At 41.2% G+C, this 13690-nt stretch overlaps 1 protein-coding gene across 1 annotated transcript in view; it reads left to right on the forward strand.

Annotated features, from left to right (window-relative positions):
* The window catches only part of gli3 (GLI family zinc finger 3), a 153757-nt gene that overhangs the window by 119335 nt on the left and 20732 nt on the right, over window positions 1-13690 (forward strand). Inside the window, exons 7-10 of the mRNA XM_066676325.1 lie at window positions 430-637; window positions 5707-5923; window positions 8388-8501; window positions 10762-10902. Coding sequence (XP_066532422.1) covers window positions 430-637; window positions 5707-5923; window positions 8388-8501; window positions 10762-10902 — 680 coding nt within the window. The remainder of the gene's footprint in view (window positions 1-429; window positions 638-5706; window positions 5924-8387; window positions 8502-10761; window positions 10903-13690) is intronic.

Here is a 13690-nt window from a genome sequence, read left to right on the forward strand (position 1 = left end):
TATTGTGACTATTACATTTACAAGCATCAACAAAATCCATAAGATAAGTTACAAGGGTAAATTAAAAAGATAAAAATATTATTACTATTTTTATTATTATTATTTTTATTATTATTATTATTATTATTTTTTTTTTTTTTGCCATATGCTTAATTTATATAGTGATCAATAATTATTTGGTTTAATGAGTTAAATTCCCATCGAGAAGTCCATGGAATTGCACAGCGCTTGTCTAGGTCAAGGTCAGTAACACGGAATATACACTAAAAAGAATAGACTTCCTTTAAAATATATCTTTTATACTGTACCAGTTCATGTTACTACAGGGTTAGTGTCATTACTCCAGGGGCTTGGTTGTTGCAGTGCTGAACCCTGGTTTGCCCTCATTTTATGCCAAATTATTTAATGTTCTCTCTCCTTCTCTCTCAGGTTCTCGCTTTCCCGGCCAGAGGCTGCTGGCTCGTCAGAACCGAAAGAGACCCCTGCCTGTCTCGCCCCATTCAGACTCCGGTTTCGATCTGCACACAATGATCCGCAATTCTCCAGCCAACTCTCTGGTGACCACCCTCCTGAACAGCTCAAGACCCAGCACCTCCACCAGTGGATCCTACGGACACCTGTCTGCCGGAACCATCAGGTACTGACCACGCCTCCTTTGCTCAGCCCACGACCCACTCATACTCATTTATCATCTATTTCAGATAGACTGTTGAGGGTCTGCAGCTTTTTTTAGGGCTGTAGTGTAATCAGACATGCTGGTAAATCAAGAACACATTATTCACGTGTTTCCATGAGTAAAAGGTTTTTACTGTATTGCAAAACAATGCATTCATGTACTTATGAACATAGTGTGATACAGGGGATACATTCTGGAGATCCACTTCATGTTGGTTTCCTCTCTTTTGATGATGCACACAAAACTAATATTTACTTCACTAACTGATTATTAATAGCTTCCTCTTGTGCAGAGTCTTCAAGCTGCTAAATGCTACAAAGTAGTTTTTCATTGCCATCTGGTCCTAATTCATTTTCCTTCATATGGGTGCCTCTGAGTGTTGTCTTTATGGCCCAAGGATAAGTTCTAATGAGGCTGACACCGGCACTCATGGAGCTGTAACACCAGCTAAGTTGTAAATTCTTTACGATGTATTGAATGATGACTTAAACACTTGAATGAAACACTAGACAACAGAATGAAACACTACATTTATTTAATAGAAATTTAAACACCCGATTGACCCAGTTAGATTTCTTTGCGATAAAAAATGTTGTCAAATATGATGACAATGCATTTGAAAGTACAAACAGAATCATCTGACTTCTTTCCAGCTTCATTGTGCTTCAGTAATTTATGGTTATTTCTTTAGATGTGAAATTAGCCTGTGTTTTATTTATGTTTTAATCAAATCTTCGCTGTCCAAAGAAAAGCATGTATCTTTTTTGTGGATTTTTAGTTTACAACATCATTTGAACACAGCAGCTGTGCCTTCACATTGTTCGAAGGTTTTTATGATAGACAAAGATAAACGCTCCAAAACTCATTGGAATAAATGATTATTTATTGACCTTTTTTGAAATTTAAGAGGGTTTTTTCTTTCTCCTGTAACATTACTATTATAGTGTTCTATTAAATGTTCTTATGATGCAAATGCAGACGTTACATTCAGCTTAATATTTGAGAAGTTAATGCTGGAAATATTAAAGGTTTCTCTGGACCATGGTCAGATTGTCAGAAAAGATTTCCCAAATGTGACGGAGAGTGTTTGTTTTATTCTGTTGCATATTAATGATGTCAGATTTGCTTAATTTTCTTTTTTTTTCACTAACCCTAGTTTAAACATAGCTCCACTTGCTACTGTATTCTCCACACACATCTTAGCGTCCAGTTCCGATAATCTGCTTGATCTTTGTAAACACTAAACGTGACAAGAGGAAGATTAGCAAGAAGAATGAAGGAGCACAAACAGGAAACGAGAGGTAAACAGGATGTAAAGGAAGAGAAGAAGAAAGAGAAGAAACGGAGAGAAAAAAAATGTGGTGATAAAGCGCTGAAGGCATTTTGCTAATGAGAGAGGCGTGTTTAAAGCAGACAGAAGTGGCAGGGGGAGACAGGAGGAGAGGAGAGCGAGAGTGATAGAGAGATAGATGGAGAGGAAGAGAGAATGCGAGAGAGAGAGAGAGCAGCCAGTGGCTCGGCCTCGGCGGCGGAGTGATGAATGAACACAAGAACGGAGAAATAAACGAGGGAACAGGCCGAGCGCTATTAGGAGGAAACGTGTGAACACACTCCGCTCCTCCTCCCTCACACTCGTCCCTGTGATATGCATCACCTGATTAATGTTCCCTCCATCAGAGCAGGAGCGCTCTACCCCTCCGCCGCCGCCACGCAATCGCTCACACTGGAAAAGGGGGAGCGAACAGGGGGATGACGGATGAAAGGGTCGCGGAGAAGGGGACAGGGGGAGGAGGATGGGGCCGGGTTGAGGACACTAACACACGCTCTAATGGGAAAGAGAGAGAGCGAAGGAGGAGATAGCGAATAAAAAGGATGGTGGCGCCTCTTATGGCCTGGTCACTGCATTCAGACTGAGGCTGTGTGATATTTAAAAGCTTGTTTATTCGTTTATTCAGCAGGTAGGAATTATTCAGCATCAGAATTTGAATGACCATAAAACTCTAACCAACTATCAATGAGCAACTGAGCAGCTGATAAAAACAGATTATTAAATAATGTTGCCACTGTTCATTAGTTCCAAATTAGTTTGGGAATAAAATAGGAGACAAAAGGACACCTGCTCTCCCTACATTTCTTTTTAAATGAAGGCTGTTGATAAGGAATGTGTCCCCCCATTGCTGCCGTAATGGCCTCTACCCAAACTTTTGGCTAAACAGTGATGTTATGTGAGGATTTCTGAATCACAAACACCGCCCCAACTCATCTCATACTGATTAATAGTGCTCCATTGTGCCAGAGAACACTGTCTAACACTGCTGTGCTTTACTTTCTAGTGAATTAAGGCTCTGCTCCAGATAGAAAAACAGGGTGAAGTATTAGATCTGGAGAAAAGTAAATATAAACATTAGTAAGAACCCTTAAACTCATCAGGTGTGAGCACATTTGGGATCATACTAATGATTAATGACAACAAGAGGTGAAAATTAGTGTAGTATATTACACTACTGTGGACAACCTGGCCCTGGCGGCTTTTGCAAAAGCTGTTCATCACATGAGAGGGAGGGATATTGTTACAACGACAATCAACAGATCTTCTCCAATAACATGCTTTTGTTGGTAATGACAGCATTTTTCCCCTGTAACATTCACTGATTCCAGACCTACTGGTATCCAGGAATCGGATTTTTATATGTTTATATTCCCTGTACGTCTAATGTGTTTACATTTAGCCCTGTTACAAATTATTTATAAATACAGGAGTGAGTTTATGATTTTCTGAAATTTTATCACATTTTCCATGTGATATTTAAGTTCATTAAAAAATACAAAATGCAAAAGGTAGCTATTTTCAGTGTAATATTCATAAACATGAGTAAGAGCTTGCTAAACAAATCAAGCTCTTAAATGTGCTCCTGCAGAGAACGTCCTCTGGAGCCCTGGCTTTAGATCAGAAATGAAAAATCATGTTTAAATATAGAACATTTTGCATTTATAAATCATCTTTTGTCGGTTAATGCTGAGAAGGCCCTTAAATGTAATAAGGACCTTTTTGACAGAGCCTCCTGGACTTTCAGATCATGGCGAAAGTTTTCCTGAGGACCTCCCGGTGCGTGAGCCGCTCCTGAGGGCCGTGAGGCCTGAGAATCTCCCAGCATCCCCGGCGACGTGTCAGTCAGCCTGTCACGGCGCGAAAGAACGAAAGAGAGCGAGAGAAACAGAAAAGCAGAGAGAGGTCCCGGGCCGCCGGCAGGGGCGATTGATCACTGATTTGCAGAGCCGAGCTGATCAGTCATGTCCGAAGTGTGTGGGGATGCGGGCGGATGAGCGATGAGACAGCGGGCTGCCTGCTGCAGCGTCCGGCTGCATTGATTTCCTCTCTCTGTGTAATAAGATTAGCAGACTTATGAGGCAGCCAGAGCAGCGTAATGTTCACGATGAAAGGATGAAGGGATGAATGAACGCTTCTCCACGAAGCCTCGGGGAGCTGCGCTCAGAGCCAGAGCCGTAGATAAAGAGAGAATAGGTGACGCATGGATGTTATGTTTGATTATGGTGCTACTGTATTCAATAAAATGTCAGCTAGGCATGGCACTCTGGATATTCTTTAAAGATAAAGGTGCCACCGCAGGTTCTTTGGGAGACGGGATAGCAGAACCTGTTCCATTCCCTAAAGGACTGTGCTTGTAAATGAGATCATGTCAAGGTTATTTACCAATGTAAGGTTCTTTTAATTTTAGAAAGAATTACAGGATACAGGTTCACTTAACAGTGTGTTGACTGAGAGGATTTCAGTGTGGATTAGTACATTTCAAATATTGCCAGTCTATTTTAGTAATAATGGGATATTACCAAATGTGATCAGTTTGGTACGTTGATATGAGGATGTTATGGATGGGTATTTGTCTCATTCTGACTCTGACTCCCACCCTGTCTCTGCTCTTTTATCATCACGCATCATCACACATCTGCAGCTAGTTCTAGATTTCTTAAAGCAACACTGGGTAAAATTTGGTATTTTTGCTCCAGTGCCCCACCTCCTACCCACCTCCAAAAATTACAAAGTAAAAGTTCTCTAACACTGAGCCTGGAGCAGCAACAACAGAGGCCCTGTTCTCCGTGTTACATGTCAGCGAAGCATCACAATGATTTTCAAGCTGTTCGTTTAAGGTAAAACACTACCTAGTGTTGCTTTAAGTTCAATTCATTCTTAACATTCAGTGCAACAGCTCAGTTCGTCTCATGGGTCATCAGTCATAATTTTAGTTCCCTCAAGATAATCTTTTGGATTTTCACCACTCTACCACCTAAGATACGTCAAATTTATACGTGAACTCTTGTGAAGTTGTGGTTTATGGTTTTTATTTTACTTAGTTTTTAGTTGTTGTGTTTTATTTTGTTTTATTTTATTTTATAATTTTTTTTTACAGCAGATTTCTCATTGCCTTCTGTCTCCACCTGGTTTCTCATTTGGTTTATGTATTTCAACACAGACATCAGCTACTTCTGTTCAAACATTTCTGTCCAGGCTCTTTATTTGTGCTTTAAATAATGGTTTGAGTTTTGTAGCTCAGATCAGCTTTTCAAAAGTGTTTTTCAAACAACATGTACAGTGCTGTATACTCCCAGCGTAGTGTGATGAATGTCTTCACCCAGGAATTTGCCTAAAATCCCCAGACTCCCTTTTTTGTCTCCTAACAACTCTGTGCTTATGTATGTGGGTGCGAGTGTCCTCAGAGACACAGAGCAAATCAGAATGATACATCTGTTTACTGCCGCTTCTCTTCTTCTCCTCGTCTCATTCCACTGCGGTTGTGATTATAGTTAGATTTTTACATTCATTACAAATCATAGTGGGACAGAGAGGTTATACTGGGGCACAAGACTGAAGTCATTTCTACAGCCTCCTTTACTCTGTAAAATATGATAAATATGAGCAATTGAGTAAGAAGTTTGTGCTTACTTTGATCTTTAGGGATATAACTTTGTCTCTGTCTCTCTCTCTCTCTCTCTCTCTCTCTCTCTCTCTCTAGTCCAGCATTGAGTTTTGCCTACCCGCCCACCCCCGTGGCTCTGCAGATGCATCAGCAGCTGATTGGACGGCCGCCGGGCATTGTGGGATCCGCTTTTGGCCATAGTCCTCCCCTCATCCACCCTGCTCCTGCCTTCACCACTCAGAGGCCAGTGGCAGGCATCACACCGTCCACTCTCGGGTCAACAGAACGATCCACTGGCTCCTCTGACTCACAGGTAATTTGACAGCACTGATTAACTGTTTGTGAAACTGATTGTGCCACTTTTGAAGAAAATGTAAATGCTTTCTAAAGCTGCAGCTTGCGATTTATTTTTATTCCCAACTATAATATCCACTTTAACCCAAAAGCTAAGTGTAACTCTCACCCTGCTACTTGTTTAACTCTTATTCTAAATCCGCAGAGAATAAAGGTAAAAATTATATCTGTACATCATTTAGAATTCAGATCAAATAAATCCAGTAATGGGACACGATTATAGACTGGCTCAATTATTTTCCTTTTTGTTCTCGGATAATCCAAATATCTTACTTAATCAAAATACCAACACAAAGTCAAGGTGCTCAACAAAGCCCTGTGCGTGATTAGAAGGCTCATTTGCATACTGCAACCTTTTTATTATACCATTAAATGAAGTGACTGCATAAATATTGCAAAAAATAGATTAACAAATGATGTTCAGTCCAGGTCCATGATCAAATTTACGTCATATTCAATAACTTAGCATCCTTTATACATCTTTACTTGGATGATATATTTTCGTGGCATGAGTCTTGGATCTGTTTATTGCTCTGTGTGTGCGTGTGTGTTCTGTGAAAGCAGGTACCACCAACACATCAGCATCATATAAACAGCAGTGTGTTTGACTGCAGGTAGCCCTCCCTCACAGTGGCCCACTGGGAGTTTTCCACATGCAGATGGTGTGTGTATGTTTGTGTTGTGTCCTGATGTGATGAGCTTGCCTTAAAGGCCTCTTTTGAGAAATATCACCCAGTTTGTTGGCAGCAAATTCCGCCTGCTCTGCTTTTAATCAGCGGCAGGTCTACTGCATATATATATATATATATATATATATATTTCTTTCAGAAGGATGGATGCAAAAGCTCTGCACTTTCTCCTTTGCTCCCCATCACCTTCGCTCCATTTTTACTTGCTGTGTGGGGGGGATGATTACACCTGTGCTCCAAGTGCAATGTGATTTTTCTCAGAGTTTGTATTGATCTGAATTTGGGCTGATAGCTACACCATTTCTGCCCTGATGGTGAACGAGGTCTCCCTCACTCTTTCTCAACACTGATCGCTCTTCCACAGCTGTTAAAAAACCCTCTCTCCCATCCCGACTGGGCCCCATCCATTTTCCCGCCGGCTTACTCCATACACAGCTGCAGTCTCTGTAATCGAAGGGCCGAGTGGGACATTTGTCTCTCTACGCGGTCATAAAAGAACAATTAACGAGAAAGCACGAAAGACCCGAGCATTGCTCACTCTGACAGACGGAGGAAGTGCTAGATCTATGTGCTCTATTGCTTTAGTGTATCATCTAATGGTGTGTAGTTGAGAAGTGACATCACTGTGCTTGGAAATGTGATGCGACAACATGTGAAGTACAGGTATGTCCTTAAGTATTGGACATAAATGTAAAGGGATTGAAGTCAAGAATGTAATTCTGTGTAAGAAATATATAAAATGAAAAATTTATATAGTAAAGGAAAAGACAATTAAGTCACTTTTTTTTGGTTCGCTAATGAAGCAAATCAGCAAGCCCTTAGCCGTGCAAGTTCTGCTCTGAATTTGTGTGCATTCTCACTGCAGTTCATCCAGCAATAAAGACTAACCAAATAACTGGCCAGAGATGTGTCCCACATACTTTAAAGTCAAAGTTTAAGTAGACAAAAACAGAGTCAAAGTCACTGAATGTGCCTCCAGAGAAATACAATTTTGCAAATGTCCTGCCATTTCCTTCTTCCACTCTGCTGCTCTCCTGGCTAAAGTATGGGATTTCCCATTTCCGCAAAAGAGATGGAGTCAAGAACCCGAAAAAAATGCATATGGGAGGACAGAAGGGCTCATTGTAGGTTATGGAAGGGCAATGTGTGCTCTGGGGATTTCAGTAATAATTGCTTGATTTGATTTTATGCTGTCTTGTGGTTTATAAATTTCCAAGATTTATGTGAGTGCACTTCCTGAAAAGTGCAAAAGAGATCATATAAAGTTCATCTTGAGTCAAGTATAAAGAAATGAAACCAAGAAACGCATACAGTGGCTTGGTAGAATGCCTACAAATGCACAGCTGTCACGTTCAGTAAAATCCTGGAAAATTACAAGTTTACTTATCAGTCATTGATTTTCTTTCACAGGGATTTTCATTTGTAGGGGTCTTTAGTGAATGCAAAGGCTCCCCAAACCCTACTGTGTATGTATGCATTTCCCCTTGTGCCAGTAAAGCTGGTCAGCGAAGATGCATTTGGTGTCAGAGTATGTAGTAATTTAAGTTTATGGTCACACTATTAGAATTCCTAAATCTTCATAGACTAGTCTCCAATTGATTTGAGGTTTTAAGTAATTCCAGTGAGTGTATTATACAATTAATTACACATTTGACATGGGTTTATCTGAGTAAAAGGACAGATTTCCCACTCTTTGTCTTCATGTAGCTGTGCGTGTGTGTGTCTGTGTTTCAGAATAAACCCACCAGTGAATCAGCAGTGAGCAGCACAGGAGACCCCATGCACCACAAACGCTCCAAAATGAAACCTGACGACGAGCCCCCCAGCCCTGGAGATGTTAGTGTGCAGGTAAACACAAACACATAAATACGTATACATATGCCACACATAATTAAACACTTTTCTTCACAGACTCAAGCTTTACAGCTTCAAGGCACTTCACCCACTCCCCACCCACAAACACACAGCCCTCACGCACACACACACTCACATACTCACACAGTGAAAGCTCGGAGGCCAATTATGTGAGGCACAGTAAAACTATTTATTTATGCGTTTGATTCGGTGGCATGCTGTGGCTCTGCTTCAGATGCGATAAGCACAGTCGATCCATGCTGCCTGAGAACGAAATTGTTTTGCTTTTAATCAGAAACACGAGTGAATGAAAAAATGAAAGAAAAATTAGGCAACATGTTTCCCCACTCTTGCCTTGCACAGAGCCGATGGAGGCAGACTATCCCATAGATGTAAATAAATATTATAGACCTCACTCCTATTTTCCTTATCCAGTTTTGTCTTTCCTCAGTTTTCATGTCTCAATCGTTCGGTCTGTCTGAAGTGCTGGGCCATAGATCCTCAGTAATCCATTGCTGTAAGCAAAAATATACATTTAATTTTGGAGATATAGACATAGCATTACGCTCAACTAGTTTACAGTTACTTCTCTTTACCTAGCAGTCTTTTTCTATATATATCTCACTTTACTGGGTGCTTACTGTGTTCTGAAAACACAACAATGCAAAATCTTATATATTTCCTTTCTGGAAATCTGGTTTCAAAACAGTATGTTGAATGTTTACAGTACTATGTAAGAGTACTTGATTTAAGAAATCATGTCAGAGAAATCAAGAAATCATGTGAAGCCATCTTTCTATGGAATCACCAATGCAGTGTCATTGTATAGCTCAGAGCGATTTCAGGCGAACAATATTACATTATGGCGGCACGGTGGCGCAGCAGGTAGTGTCGCAGTCACCTGGAGGTTGTGGGTTCGAGTCCCGCTCCGGGTGACTGTCTGTGAGGAGTTTGGTGTGTCCCATGGTCCAAAAAACACACATTAGTAGGTGGATTGGTGACTCTAAAGTGTGCGTAGGTGTGTGTGTATTGGTGTATTGCTGCCTTGCAGCCAGTGATTCCAGGTAGGCTCCGGACCAACCACAACCCTGAATTGGATTAGCAGTTACAGATAATAAAATGACCATTGTGTTATGTTGGGTAGCATCTCGCTGTAACAGTATTGACTACTATAGGAGTACATGGATTAAAACAATTGTTGTATGATTTATTACTTAAAGAGGATTCCAAAAATCAGGATCAATAAACAAGCCAAGGTCAAAAAACAGGATTCAACCGATCAAACAAGTTAAGTCAAATCCAAAAAAAACATAGTGAAAAAACAATGCTTAGTACGCACATGAAAGACAAGGACAGTATTTTGCATTAAGCAAACAAACACACACAACTTATATAGTCAACTACAAAGGTGACAAATATTAATAATCTGGGAAGACTGTCGAAACAGTCTCGGATAGGAAGCTGGATTGTCACTTAAATCGCATGTGCCTCAGAGTATTCTGGGAGTTAGTGTCCAAGAGAAGAACTGAGTGATGGGGAAGAAAGGCCAACATTGACCCAGATAGATCTAATGCTAATTGTGGTCTCTTGAGTCATCACTGAGGTTATATTTATGACTACATTAAGTCTGGGCCAACGCTCAACAATAATATATTTGCAAAACTCTTTAATAGTCATATTGAATTTTAGCAGTCCTTTGAAACGGTTACTTATTACAACCCTCAAGATTTTGAAAGACTTGCAGGTTGTGGTCCACAGTTTTTATCACTCTGCTCATAGCGCTACACACTGATGCTCCAGACAGAGAGATGTAAACAGCCTGAAGGCTGGTCCTTGTTTAAACGTTAAAATGAAAAACATTTTCAGTAATACAGATGTCTGTAGCAGGAAACAAGGGTTAGATTCCTCAAATGCCTGCCCTCAAGCCCTCATATATCTACTTAAATAAGGAAGAGAAGTTTTAATGATATGTTTCCGCTTCAAAACTCGAAGATCATAACAGGAGGCAAGCAACTGCACTAGTTTGTGGTCAAAATGGGGAAATATGCTGCTGACAGCTGGCTGCGGAAACTCCTTAAACTTGAACATCCATTAAATACAATAACACAGTAAATCATTATCATTTAGCAAGACACACCCTACCACAGATAATCACCGGATGATGTCAACTTTTCTAGACACAGAAATCTCACAGTACAGCGTAGACTGATACAGAATCTCATTCTGTGTGTTTGTGTGTTTGCAAACTTTTCAGGATCAGCCAGATGGTATGACGCTGGTGAAAGAAGAAGGAGAAAAAGAAGAAGGGAAGCAGGAGCCAGAGGTGGTGTATGAGACTAACTGCCACTGGGAGAACTGCTGCAGGGAGTTTGATACACAGGAACAACTTGTACATGTAAGAAATTGAACACACACACACACACATACACACACACCAAAATCCAAGTAACCTAGCTTTCACACTAACAATACCTGAATTGCAAATAAGAGAGGGGTCAGTTTTATTTTTCTGCTGTGCTGTGTACCTCCACACAGATCCATACACGGCAGCAAACAACGGCTTTGTTCAAAAAGAAACACGCATTCAAAATCTTCATTCAAAATTTAAAGTTGACACAATGTATTGTGAGCGCTGTTGTAGACTACAATAGCGATAGCGATAGAAAATAAAATTACCTTTAGAAAACAAATAAAAGCACAATGTTGTGAATGAAAAATGGTCCACAAACAGCTGATCCAACCTTGAAATCCAATCCTGAAAACACCATATTGCCAAAATTAATATAGTTCCCATGCATACGAATTTGAGTGGCATCCCATTCTTAATCCATAGGGTTTAATATGATGTCAGCCCACCCTTGCAGCAAAGACAACTCTTCAGGGAAGGCTTTCCACAAGGTTTAGGAGTGTGTTTTTGGGAATCCGAAAGGTGTTCTATCGGGTTGAGGTCAGGGGTCTGTGCAGACCAGTCAAGTTCGTCCACACCAGACTCGCTCATCCGTGTCTTTATGGACCTTGCTTTGTGCACTGGTGCACAGTCATTTTGGAACAGGGAGGGGCCATCCCCAAACTATTCCCACAAAGGTTGGGAGCATGAAATGGTCCAAAATCTCTTTGTCCTTTGGAAATATAGTGTAGGGTTTCCACCTGGTAGCAAACTTATATCAACCAGGTTACACACACTATCATACTGAACTCAATTACAGTTAAATCTGTATTAAATACATATCCACAAATTTGAAAATAAAGTGTTTGTCTCCCTCTGGCTGTCTCTCTTTCTCCATTTCTTTTTCACTTGCCTTGATCTAAGTGTAGGTAAGGAGCTCAAAGGCGTCAGAGCTGAACACACACACACACACACACACACACCAGCCACACTTTGCTCTAGACACCCCATTTGTCACAGCCACTTTCCAGGCTGGAGTGGAAAGACATTCCCCTCTTCAGACATGAAAGCTCACCTCCAGTGAAACCACACCAGTGTGTGCTGCCTTAACTCGCACATCGCTTCCTAACACACACCCAGTCTCCTTTAAACCAGCACATACACACTCAGACACACTAACATGATGTACATATAAAAACAATACACAATAAACAAGCCATAATTAGTATTTATCATTACTAATATCATAAATAAGGTTATCCATAAACTCAACTCAGTATTAAAAATAAATAGCTTTGCCAATTTTTACTTCAATTGGAAGGCACCATTATTCTTTTTTTTTTTTTTTTTTTTTTTGGCTTTTCCTGCAACATAAAGATATTTTTGTCTGGAAAATGTACAAAAACAAGTGCTTAAACACACAGAGGCTCACACACATACACAGGCACACATCGGATAGAAAGATCTTCCGTTCTCCATGGCTGTCTATCCGCGCTCTGACATGGCAATCCGAAGCGGCCATGCTAACCCCTATCTATAATTGATATCCTGAGCTGGGAATGGCCTGCCTCACACATTTGAAGGTCCGCGCTCAAAGCTTGAGGATCTTGACAACTCCTTGCTGCTGTTTCTGAGAGCTCTGTGTGTGTGTGTGTGTGTGTGTGTGTGTGGAGGGTGTGGGAGGAGGAGTGTGTCTGTGATAAGTGTTTTTCTGGGTTCAAGCAAAAGCCTCTCATTCATATATCACAGTGAGTTATTTTCTAATCAGCTCAGCTGGAGTTAATATTCCCATGTTCTTTATTAACCATTGGCCATTAGAGCAGCCGTATCCATTAGAACATCAGCGCAAACAAATTCCAAAACAAATCAGCCTTCACACTGTCACACCTTGACACTTTCTGGTTTGTTTTCCTCTTCCATGTGGCTGTCTGTTTGTTGTCATTCCTAGCTCCGCCCTCGTTTCACTCTTACCTCCGCCTCTTTTGTCATCGTTTCCCTTGTTATCCGTGTCAGGTGTGTCTAGTTAGTTCATGTATTTAAGCCCTCTTCCCTCACTTCCTGGTATCTGTCATTTTGATTTTGTCTGTTTGCTTGTTTTGTTCATCTCTTTGTTTGTTCATTTTATAGTGTTTCTCGTTTCTGATTCCTCGTTCCCCGTTCGTTCTCTTACACCTTTTCGTGACCCCCTACTTCGTTTGTGTTTTGAAATGTTTGATCATCTAGCTTGCCCTGTTTCCTGTTCGTTAATGTTATCTCGTGTTTCTCGTTAAGTTCGTTTGTCGTGTTTTCGCTTAAATAAATCATCTGTGTTGTAGCGAGTGTGTCCGCTTCCCGTGATCTTCTCCTCACACCACCCTGACAGAATGACCGATCAAAAGATGGACACAGCTAACACGGACTACCCCTTTAGGAGAGGTGTAATTCGCCGGACTCCTTTCCCCAGAGATCCCGTGGAGGAGGCGTTAAGGGCGGCTTCGGAGTGGAGTCAACGGCTGCAGCTCATCTCCGGTGCGGTTCATTTCCCACAAACAGAAGACTCGATTCATGAATCGAGTGATTCCTCCAGCGGGAATCGACGGAGCCGGAGGAGAGAACAGGCTGTAAACCCAGCTCCAGATAATTACCCCCTCAGGTCCGGGGAGATTTTTGGGGGGGCGTTATATACAAGGGCTGTTAGCCTCAGATCACAGGACATGGGAAATGAGGCTAACAGGGGCGCATCTCCGGAGGACCTAAGTTTAAAGTCCCTCGAGAGTGCGCCCAAACCCGTTAAATCCAAAACGCATGCTCGGCGAGC

Source organism: Hoplias malabaricus, chromosome 1, assembly GCF_029633855.1.
Source record: "Hoplias malabaricus isolate fHopMal1 chromosome 1, fHopMal1.hap1, whole genome shotgun sequence".
Classification (NCBI taxonomy): Eukaryota; Metazoa; Chordata; class Actinopteri; order Characiformes; family Erythrinidae; genus Hoplias; species Hoplias malabaricus.